This window comes from Brachypodium distachyon, chromosome 3, assembly GCF_000005505.3.
Source record: "Brachypodium distachyon strain Bd21 chromosome 3, Brachypodium_distachyon_v3.0, whole genome shotgun sequence".
NCBI classification, from domain to species: domain Eukaryota; kingdom Viridiplantae; phylum Streptophyta; class Magnoliopsida; order Poales; family Poaceae; genus Brachypodium; species Brachypodium distachyon.
Genome location: NC_016133.3, coordinates 37,263,245 through 37,274,481, shown reverse-complemented (window position 1 = coordinate 37,274,481; position 11,237 = coordinate 37,263,245). Strand labels below are relative to the sequence as shown.

Genomic DNA, 11,237 nt, shown 5'->3' with positions numbered 1-11,237 from the left:
AGATTACCCAACCTCCACCTGAACCATCTTATACTGGAATCGTGGAAAAAACTGAGCACAATGAACCCCAACAGAATAATTCTCCTGCTTTAAGTTTTGTTCCCTGAATTGGCATCTAAGAAAGCAAAAATGGCAATCAGACTATTCAGGAAGAGAGAATCATACTTCCTTCTCCTTTCATAAAGCATAAAGGAAATTGTTCTGATCTTTGGGACCAGGTTAGCCATTTGACCTTTCATACAACAAATGGTCTCATATAGAGCACAGCTCGAAATCAAAGCAACATGACTGAGCAGCTGAGATGATACAACGGAAGATGGATTTTGCAAGAACTACTTGCACAAAATTCTCAAATCTACTTGTTGAATCAGCAAGTGCATTTTCTTTCCCTTTTACAGAATTTACAAACGTTGCTACATATGTGAGCAGTCCTTGTCTTGAATTTACTACGTCAGGTTGGACAGAGCACCCAAGAAGAATTTCTAGAGGGGCGAGAGCCGCAACATAAGTTAATAATTCTGTATTAGCTGGAATAAATTAATGTAGCCAATAGCTTATGTACCTTACTAGATCACTATCACTAAGGTTTATGGTGTGTTACATTTGGTATGAACAAAACATTCGCAGGTCATTCCTATTTGCCACAGCAGGGTCTGATGAAGACTACTGTCTGGAAGGATCTTCTCTACAATAAACTACTCACTCTTCGAGGTGACATTGCCAGTTTAAAGCTTCTGAACCTGCAAATAAAGATAAAAGTCAGTACATATCTGATATTCTTCGCAAAATTGAAAAATAAAAATAGCTACCATGTAGTTTAGAATTGACAAGCTGCTTGCTGAGACTTCTAAATTGCTGTAACTTCCATAAGGAAACCAAAAAAACATTTACGCATCTGATGGAAACAATCCAAAGATTCAATAAATCTTCATGGGATTTATTTATGAGATAAGTTCACACATAAGGTTCTGGATATATAGAGGGGTCTGATTTGTCAAGCATCTTGACTTAATATGAAAGCTAATAACTACGTGAAAGTTCAGGTATATCAAATCACAGTTATACCACAATAAATAAATGCAGCAAAATTTACAGCTCATTATCCACTAAATAATGAGTCAACACTAAGAGTCAGATTAAAGTTCTTATCAACTCCACTAAAGTTTATGAATTCTGTGACCTAAATTACATATAATGTACAGTCCATCTACTTCTGTTTTATAAGGTGTATACTGAGTAGGCACATGAATAAGGCTATCCCTCTGTTAGTGCCTTGGAAATAAGTTAGAAGATACTTACTGTCAAGAAAAGAGAAAATATTAAATGCAGGCAGATATTAAATGTGAGGAAAAAGGGGAGGTTTATTAAAAATTCATGCACGCCATGTATTGAAATGAAATTATAAAAATAGATGCCTTATATATTCGAACAGAAAGAGTGGTCAATACAGTCAACTTACTGGAGATTATGGATGAACCACTTCTGTCATATGAATAGGGGCACACAGCCATTCCGTAAAATGGATAAATGATCGAAGTATACACATAAATATGTGTGCCAAAATGTTTCCTAAAATGATGGTCTTCAGCAACCACATGCAGTGATCTCTTCTCCCAGTTTGTCCACAATAAGTTCACTAAAGCTGGGAGTATGCATCACCTGAATGGCTTTGTTATCTGATACCAGAACAACTAATATTTTATATGAACGTAGAATTCCTGGAGAGACTAATCTACAAATGAAAAACTGTGTCAGAAGTAAGAACAAGTGCGGAAGGATTTGTGAAAACAAGGTTTGCAACAAAGACCTACCTTTAACCTATTTATTGTCAATGCGAGACAATGCAACTCCTGGGGTATGTGATGTTAAAACAAGATGAACAAGACCTGTTCATAAAGTTAGCTCTGTGATTTACTGTACCAGAAGCAATCTAACCACCTGGCAGCCTCATTTGCCCAGTTAACTCATACAAGCAACTCACCAATAATCTTCACAGGAGCACTTTCCATTCTCAAACTTGTGCAAACATTTTGGATCCTTGATCAGTATCTGGCGCCCATATTTCTCTGAAACTAATTTAGCAAAGGTGTGGCAATGGTTGCACATCCTTGTAGTTTTGATTATGCGTATGCTTCTAAATTGAGGGGAATTAGAAATCCCAAGCGCAATTGCTAGTTTCTCGCAATGGATTCCTGCAACTTCTTCCTTTTCCTCTTCAACATCTAGGGTTCCACTACTGATGTCAAGCATAGAGAGTCCTATCTGCATCATTATCAACTCTAATTCAGCCACTATATGTTCTGAGGCAACATTATCACCAGTCGAGAACAAATATACTATGTTTTTTATTTCTGTTGAACAACATTCAATCCCATCCAACATTCTTCCTTTGTTGTGTACCGTTAACTTTGGCACATCAAAAGATTTTCCAGCTAGATCTTGCAGACCAGAAACTACCATTTGGATTCTAAGATCGCTGGGTTCAATATCTGACATCTCTGTAGCAGCCAGGTGTGCTAGCCTTACATTTCCATGCATTATTGCTGAGGTTAGTAATGCCTCCCACACTGTTAAATTTGGTGTGAGTGGCATCTCGTCTATGAGTTCATATGCTTCTTGCAGTCTCCCAGACCGTCCAAGAAGATCTACCATTGCTGTGTAATGATCTAAATCTGGAGTTACATTATAATTTTTCTCCATATTGAGAAATATTTCCCTCCCTTCAGAAACCATTGCCTCCATACCGTAGGCTTTGATAACAGCTGTCAAAGTTGTATGATCTGGCAGCACACCTTGTTGCTTCATTTTATAAAAGTGATTCAATACTTCAGTTGGAGAACCATGTAGCAAATGCGCAACAATGATACAATTCCAAGAAATAATGTTCCTTGAGGAATGCCTATCAAAAACAGCACAAGCACCAGCAAGATCGCCAGATTTTGAATAGGCATTAATAAGTGCATTTGCAATTTTACCATCTATTTCTAAGTTGTGGTGGAAAATACAGGCATGGATCTCCCGCACTTTCCACGCAGCAACCAGGTTTGCAAATGCAGGGATGATACTTAGGACTGTAATGTAGTCAGGCTTGATCAGAACTGCTTGCATCTGCCGAAATATCCTTAGGGCTCTATCAAAATATCCATTATGCACTGAACCGGCAATGAGTATGTTCCATGAAGCAGTATCCCTTTTTACTCCATAACTTTCCATCGTCTGGAATAGTTCAAAAGCTCTCTCATCGTCCCCATTTCGTATGTACCCTGATATCATTGTATTCCAGGTTATCGCATTGCGTCGGATACCATAATTTTCCATCTTACAAAAGAGTTCATACGCTTTGCCACAATACCCCGCTTGTGCATACCCTGCAACCATTGAATTCCAAGAGAAAATATCTTTCTCGGGTATCTGATTAAATATTCTACTAGCTGCAACTGTTTCTCCACATTTTGCATACATGTCAACCAAGGAGTTCCCTGAGAGCACATTTTTTACGCTCCCAACCTTAATGGCATGGCAATGGAGCATGCTTCCCTGGTTTAGTAACTTCAAACTTGCACAAGCTGAGATAGCACATGCAATTGTCATGCCATTTGGTTCAACTCCCGCGAGACGCATTCGGATGAAACATTGAAGTGCCTCAACCCCTCTATCACTATGCACGAAACCTGACACGAGGCTAGTCCAGGTAACAACATCTGGTTCTACTCCAGACTCTTCCATCTGTTCCAGCAGTTCCACGGCCACATTAAGATCACCAGACCTAGCATAGCTCGAAATCAATGTATTCCATGTGACAACCCCCGGCTCTATCCCTTCCTTTCTCATATCATCGAGAAGCCTCCGTGCCTCCTCCCACTTGCAAGACCGGCAACACCCAAAAATCATTGAATTCCATGTGCCCAAGTCCCGGCGCCCCATCTTCTCAAACACCACACGTGCAAATCCCAATTCTCCACATTTGACATACATCACCAGCACCGAGTTACTAACAGGTACGTCCTTCTCTCTCCCCATAAACCCTCTCCGGATAGCCATGGAATGCAGCACTGTCCCAAGCTCCAGGTCCTCGGCATACGCACACGCCTGCAAAATCCGAGTGATCAAGAACCTGTCCGGGAGCACACCTTCGCTGACCATCTTCACCGCGAGCACAAGGACCTCATCAAACATGCCCCTGGTGGCGTACGCGCCGATCATGGATGACCAGGCGAGCAGGTCCTTGTGACTCATTCCATCAAACACCTTGCGGGCGTCGTCAAGACGCCCCGCAGATGAATGAAAAGCGATGAGTTTTGTCTCCGAGACAAAACGGGGCTCCTCGCTAGCGATGGAACTGGACGGATGTGCTCTTGCAGGCTCTTCGACGGGGCGGGCACGGTGGGGGACATGGACGCTCCTGGCTTCTTGAAGCGAAAGTGGGAGCGGCGGAGCTTGAGCGAGTGCCATTATCGGTTCTTGGAGGCGGCCATGGCGGGCCCGAGAGAGAGGCTGGGGTGGGTGATGATGGGATTTGGGGAGGAGGGAAGAGAAGGGTGGAAGGACGAGCTCCATGGGAGGGAGAAGGGGAGGTTCTCGGAAGGCTTGTGTTTTGCATGTTATCCTCTTGGTTTTCTTGTCGTTTTCCTCTTCTCTGCAACTCTTCTGCAGAGCGCTGCAGCGTAACGCTTGGCCACCATTTTTTACGTTGAGAAAATCTACGGAGCGCACTCTTAGAAACGAATGCATACGCGGCATCTGCACTCTGCAGAAGCACGGGAAGACACGTAAAAGAGTGTAAATTCTCCAAACACATCAAAAAAGATTGCTTGGCTTATTTGACGATGAAATCCATCTCTCCTTCCTCTGCCCCTTTTCAAAGGCAGCTTGGTTTGATCACAGAGGTTTATGTTCAACGAAAACATGCTTCAATTTCTTCCGTCAATGTCATAACCTCTGATCATCCGCATACCTCCATTCAAAATGTTTTCACTTTTCTTTCGCGCCTTTGTAAATTTAGAAACAAATATCTACTCCGTATTTGACAGGAAACTAAGCTCCCATTTCTCAGTTTCCTTTAGGGAAGGACTACAAATCTTCTCAGATGCGGCATGGAAGGGAACTCTCTAGGCATCAACCAAATTCTCAGATTTCGGCCAACAGTCCTCCCGTTTCTGTTCTCCGAGCCTTCTGCTGGCAACTGGCAAGGCCGAATCATCGAGGAGCGAAGCTTCTCGCTGGCAATCATGTTCTTGCACAAACAGCAAAGCTACCACGGTTCGTCACATCTTCAGGGACAACACAGTTGCAAGTTGCAACACCAGTTTACTCACGGGACACAGGACCAAGAAAAATTCTCAGCACGTTCCTTCTACCGCTTGAATCAACTTTCGCAGGAACATTAGTTGCCATATAATCTTTCTCTGTAACAGGCTAAGCCTAAACTCCAAAAGATGTTCCCCTTCTTAAGCGTATGGTAAAGCAACAGCTGGATCTTTCTTTATCACCATGCATTGACAATCTTGCATAAGCCTTTTTCTTTTGCCTTGTAGTTTTGTACAGCTCTTTTTTTAATAAAATGTTCGCTGTGGGGCCTCCCCTGCAGTGTTCATAAAAACTAAATTTCATACTCCCTCTGTCCAACAAAGAATGTCTCAAGTTTGTCAAAATTTGGATGTATCTAGACATAACTTAATGTATAGATGCATTCAAATTTAGTAAAAGTTGAGACATCCTTGGTTGAACGGAGGGAGTATGTATATATGATAGAAACCAAAAGACTAGCAAACAATTTCCATACATTCCATCGACCATTATACAAGCTGAAACAGAAGCAACTAGAGAACTGCATACAAACTAAAGTTAAAATTCTGTCCACGGCTCGCTAAGAAATAGAAATACGAGAAGCAAGACGAAGCCAGGTTAGCATTCCAGGGAGAGCCTTTCCCTTCCAAGGAACACCAGTTTAGAGAAAGGGCCTTCATGTTGCTTATGGATGGGCTCGTCGGTTACCACCACCATTACGGCCACCATATCCTCCTCTGCCTCGCCTCTGCTGTTGAACACGCCGCTGCACATTAAACTGATGGCCATGGGTAGCATTTGATTGCAGCGGTGGCATGATCCTCATCCGCTGCTGCTTCATCTGTGCAAAGAGAGCATCCATTGTCCTCGGAGGCTGGTTCTGCACCTCTTTACCCTAGAAACAGTTTAAAACACATTATGATAATTTATAAACTATGCTAAAAGATTTACTAGGTGGGCAAATCTGCAATACAAATATAACTATTGAAGTAGGTTTTCATGTATCACACAACTTAGGGAAAATGAACACATGAAATAGTTTCCATCAAGCAAGTTCTCATGTTTCTACCTTCTTATGTGTCATTGGAATAATATTACAAAAGAACTTGAGAAAACTAGTCAATATATACATTAAAAAATAGGAAACTGGATTTGTCAAAATTAAGAATTTAACATAGAAGACAACAGAAATGGCTGCACAAAAAACACCAGTTCTAGTGAATTTTTTTCATTTTTTTGAAAGATGCACACCACTAATTAGGAAAAGCAATGGTGAAGCCACTAAGAACAGGGCTGAACTTATTGAGTTATTTCACAAGCTAGTATACTCAACAATCGAACATACAACAGCACCACCAATTAAAATGCTAAAATGTCACTCTTCAGGCACAAGTGATGCTGGTCATAAGCACAAGACCTAAACTATAAAAAATCATCATAATCCTATCTTGTTTAATACTCCCATCAGAGAAAAACAATGTCTCATATGTCTGCCAAGTAACCACCGAATCCTACCTATAACCAGCTTCAACAACCTACCATCAAACAGATGCATACTGACATTTAATTTTCTATGTTAAATATCCAATCACACAGTACCCCTTACAATAACACCCTCTCCATCTGTATGATCTGCGCCTTCTACAACCACACCCTCTGATCAAATTTGGAGGGCATGTATTGCACAAGGGCAAGTGGGCGACGAACCACTTTTTAGGTTTGATATCTGGCAAGTACCTTCAACTGTCTCTAAAAAAAGTGGAGAATAAACCCATCTAATAGCAAGCGATACTGATAATACTGGTCCTGACTCCTGACCAACATGGCCTATTTGAATAGGAAATGCAATCCTGGTATCAAAAGTATCCCTTTTTTTAATAGCACAACATATCTTGGAAGAGGCATCAAAACAAAGATAAAAGGTTTGCACATTAAATACATAGAAATTCAGATTGCTAATAAGATAAAATTAGCTACTAGTTGTGCTACATGTGGTACACCAACAAAAGATGCAATATTCAAATCAAGGTAGTAAAACTAAAGCCAATGGACAAATATATCAATAAGGTTTACATACAAGATAACAGCAAAACTAAAAGCTTATCCTCAGATATCATGAAGACCAATGACCAGCTCATATTACTATCTATACTTCAATTTCAAATAATCATACCTTGCCATTCTGAAGTGCCTCATTTACAGGCCTCCTCTGTGCTGAGGTTGATGGGGCACTGCATCAAGAACAAAAAATTAGTGCCTCGCATGAGCAGTAATTAACTCAAGCAACAACAATCATATGCAACAGACGACCAAAAGCCAGATTGTTTTAATAGTATGTCCTTCACGGTAAGGTCATGCAGACTTACCATACCCCTTCAAAATAACAATTCTCTTTAAGTATTAAATCAGGTGTACATACCATGTTTTCCAACCAATTCAAATAGAAACTATAAAGTGACGATTACATCTGATCAAAGATTGCATATATGTGAATTGTCTTGATGCATAAGGACCTCCACATCCTATACTGTTACATCCACCAAATTTGAATGCAGATGGTCCAACAATGTTCCAATTGACACAATTTACTGCTTGCATGAACCGAAAAGCTCATAACTAACAAGTTAGACTGCTGACACAGAATCAACCCAAAGGCATGCTAGGAATCATGCTAAGTGATTCCATCAGTTGGCTCTGAAAAGGTAGCCTCCATACAGCACAGCATACTGGGATGATCCTTAACAAGAAAAATCATGATGTACTATTACCCAGTTGAACTGCAGTCACATGTTGCTAACATCATTGCTGAGAACCAGTGAACAATGGACACACAGAGCACTTGATGATTGAAATCCACAATGAGGACGCTCGGAATAATGCACACCACTATGGATGCAACAAGCTAGGCATATAAGGACAGCAGCAGCAATTTTCTTGACATGAAGCATACCGTAATTTTGCCTGTGTCAACAGACTAACCTATATTCACATTGTTTTCATGAAAACAAAGAAAAACTTATCATCTGAACCATGGAGCTAGTGGTCAAAACCGCTCTGACTCTGGCATGCACAACTCATAGAAAGAATATGGAGTATCCAGTGAGCAGTGGCTACCATATCCAGTTCATCCAGTTCCTACCAAGAAGTCAGCAAATGAGACTAGGTTCCCGCCCCAAGCAGCTAATGCTGACTCCACAAAATAGCACCTCTCAAACAATTAAAATATCATCATAGATTGCCTTATTGCATGTCAGGCAACACCAGACATACATCCAGGGTGCTCAAACAACTTCACACATTTGATCATCACAACCGGAATAAAGGTAACCCCTAGCTTTGTTAGGTTTAAGGGCCATATATAGCCATGTAATTCAATGTGATCTGCTCAGTTTACTGCAACTCTTATTCATCTTGTCTTTCTCGCAGTTCAACCAAAAAGTAGGCCTTGTACCACAATAATACGAAGCTGGTTGACCTTTAGGCTTCCATGTGAACCAACAGATTATCGATAGCAGCAAAGTTAATACAGGTTCCTTGAATGCAGTGAACGGTGATCATTCTCAGTCAATCTACCCAAAGGTGTATAGTCAAAGCACTTAACGAGTCCTTGAATGCAGTAAACCTTCTCATATAATTAATAAAAGAACCATAGTTTACCTGTTCATAATTTGTTATCAGATAATCATTAGAGTAATTACACAAAGATGAAGATAGCACAGTAGTGATTTGTTGATACCTTGGCTTGTTCCATCTGACAGGCCTACCACGCACTGGCATAGTAGCAGCCTGCTTTGCAGCCTGCTTTGTGATTTGGAACTGATTTCCATCAAGACTTGACCTCCTTTGTGCAAGAACACCCTAAGAAACCAAAGCAGCATTAGAAAACCAAACAAAAGGAGTCAATGAAACAGTGACTTGAGTGGAACAACATACTTGTCTTATAGAGGATCTAGACTCCATAAAGCGTTGAACCTTGGCATTCCCTTGATTACTGTTGCCATTCTGGAATGGACGTTTTTTCATCTGTGATTATAGAACATAACGCAATTATCAAACCTTGGCAGTGGCCAGTGGCTTAACAAATGTAAGGAAACATAGGCACTTCAACAAATTAAATGCCTACCGGCTGTCTAGGGGCTTTCTTGACTGCAGGAACTTTTTTCTTTGACATCTTAATAATATCTTCTGCATAAACACAAAAGAAAGAAATAACCATGAGTTAAATTAACTCTTGAGATGTGAATTACCAACACAGAACAAAACAACAAATAAATAGCATACCTAGAGTCATGTCCATCTTTTTCTCAGTAAACGCAATAGCTTCAGCAGTGAGGGGCAACGATTCCATCTGTGCGAGAGACAATTACAAAAACTAGGGTAAGAACCAATCATAATAATGAGGGGAAATTTGTCATGCAGATAACAAGGTTGCTTTTCACCATCATTGACGGTTAGCTAGCAAGAAATTAACACCCAAAGCATAATAAGAGCATGTCCAATCCGAAGCGCTTATTTAGCTGCTTAAAGTGAGAAAAAGAAGTACTAGAAAATTAGGAATTCAGCTAAGCGGTCCCTCTTCTAGCACTAGTCGCTAATTCCAGGCGCTAAACTAGCTATTGCCACTTTGCCTCCGATTCTCACAACGCAAGCCAAAAACTCGTAAGGCGCCGGGTGATTATTTTGGCAGCGACGCTACAGGTTAGCCTGGGATTGCAGCCCGCAAATGTACTTTGGTTGGGAATTTTTATTCTGGCATCGTTGTATAAGCGCTGCGTGGAGATGCTCTAACATCGCCAAAATAATTGCACGCTGAAGCATCTCGCTAAGAACGTAACCAAATAAGGTAGATGATTGGCACAAACATATCCAACAGAAATCTCTGCAGCAAACCTCGGTTGTTAAGTAAACACAAGATTATATACAAACAGGCTGATCCACGAGGACGGCGAACAATTATGGGACAGTGAACCCGGTGCCCTAGAAACGCTGGTGCATCAAAATCCTCGTAAAGCCCGTACTCCTAGCCCTGCATCGCAGGCAGGGGCGGATCTAGATGGTGTGCGAGGTGGGCATCGGGGCACCGCAAGGTTAACTGATTTGGGTTTTAAGTAATCAGTGGATGGATGACTAGTAAAAAGTTCATACCTCGAAAACCAATGTCGAAGATCGCGTGCGGGGCGGAGGTAGCAAGGCGCGATGGGTAGAACGGTGGCGGCGACGGCAGCGACGCGCTTGAGAGGCTACGGCGGCGGCGGATTGGAGCTTTGGGGCCCCGGGGGTAGGTCAGAGCACGAGATAGGGCTGGCCAGGGGAGGAAGGGTGTGCGGTATACCCCTGCGGGCCTTCTTCAACTCATCCACCCCAGCGGTTGCCGGAGTGGGCGTGGGAGTTGGGAGACGAGACGTGGACAGAATCGGGATTGAACCGAACGAGTCAGATAGGGATCCGGAAGTCGGGCCGTCGGGGAAAGAAGGGATTAGGTTAGTGGGCTGGGCCGCTCGGTGGGTCGGGCCAACTAGGGAAGCGGGGGTTTTCTTTCTTATTTTCCTGGTCTACTCGGTTATTTCGGAGTTTCGCGATTTTTTTATTATTTCGGGTAACTGAGGGTTAAAAGTTAGTAAAACCGAACTTATCTAGGTAAATTCGGTTTCCGAAAGTCCATCCCAAGGCACCGAAACTTTCGGTTTACTTGGTCCCGGCCCGGTTCTTTCGGTATGGTGTTTTAGTTTTCGGTTAAAAACTTAAAATGCCCACCCGAGCACTTCGTGGGAATTTCAAAGCACCTGCATGACTCATGATCTAGCCACGTCAACCTTCTTTCTCAAAGTCACATACAGATTGGCCTCGTGCTGCTCGGTCTGACGTTCAGTGTGTCGTTGTTGAATTATGTTTTGTCGAACTTATTTTATAATTTAATATGAGAAAATACAAACAAAATCATGCAAAATTTT

At 41.8% G+C, this 11,237-nt stretch overlaps 2 protein-coding genes across 3 annotated transcripts; both read right to left on the bottom strand.

The window, feature by feature from the left end:
* Positions 1 to 317: 317 nt before the first annotated feature.
* On the bottom strand, positions 318 to 4,648 carry LOC100829727 (pentatricopeptide repeat-containing protein At1g19720). 2 transcript variants are annotated; one of them, XM_003574395.4, is made up of 3 exons: positions 1,812 to 4,648; positions 1,460 to 1,732; positions 318 to 740 (listed from the first exon to the last, which is right to left on the bottom strand). In XM_003574395.4, exon 1 carries the CDS (start codon positions 4,555 to 4,557, stop codon positions 1,978 to 1,980), a length of 2,580 nt encoding a protein of 859 aa, XP_003574443.1. In that variant the 5' UTR covers positions 4,558 to 4,648; the 3' UTR covers positions 318 to 740; positions 1,460 to 1,732; positions 1,812 to 1,977. The 2 variants fall into 2 exon arrangements, with proteins under 2 accessions (XP_003574443.1, XP_024316329.1); XM_024460561.1 differs by having other exon boundaries at positions 1,460 to 1,727.
* Positions 4,649 to 5,721: 1,073 nt separating this feature from the next.
* Positions 5,722 to 10,684, bottom strand: LOC100829418. Its single transcript, XM_003574394.4, has 7 exons — positions 10,432 to 10,684; positions 9,568 to 9,634; positions 9,410 to 9,471; positions 9,220 to 9,309; positions 9,023 to 9,144; positions 7,460 to 7,517; positions 5,722 to 6,181 (listed from the first exon to the last, which is right to left on the bottom strand). The coding sequence occupies exons 2-7, from the start codon at positions 9,632 to 9,634 to the stop codon at positions 5,972 to 5,974; spliced, it is 609 nt and encodes a 202-aa protein (XP_003574442.1). The 5' UTR covers positions 10,432 to 10,684; the 3' UTR covers positions 5,722 to 5,971.
* Positions 10,685 to 11,237: the final 553 nt, after the last annotated feature.

Excerpts from the sequence above, each read along its gene's own strand:
- LOC100829727 (XM_003574395.4), bottom strand. The coding sequence starts at position 4,557 with ATGGAGCTCGTCCTTCCACCCTTCTCTTCCCTCCTCCCCAAATCCCAT.
- LOC100829418 (XM_003574394.4), bottom strand. The coding sequence starts at position 9,634 with ATGGAATCGTTGCCCCTCACTGCTGAAGCTATTGCGTTTACTGAGAAA. Across the intron at positions 9,145-9,219 it reads CTAGATCCTCTATAAGACAA|GGTGTTCTTGCACAAAGGAG; the intron begins GTATGTTGTTCC and ends TTGGTTTCTTAG. Across the intron at positions 7,518-9,022 it reads GTCAGATGGAACAAGCCAAG|TGCCCCATCAACCTCAGCAC; the intron begins GTATCAACAAAT and ends TTCTTGATGCAG.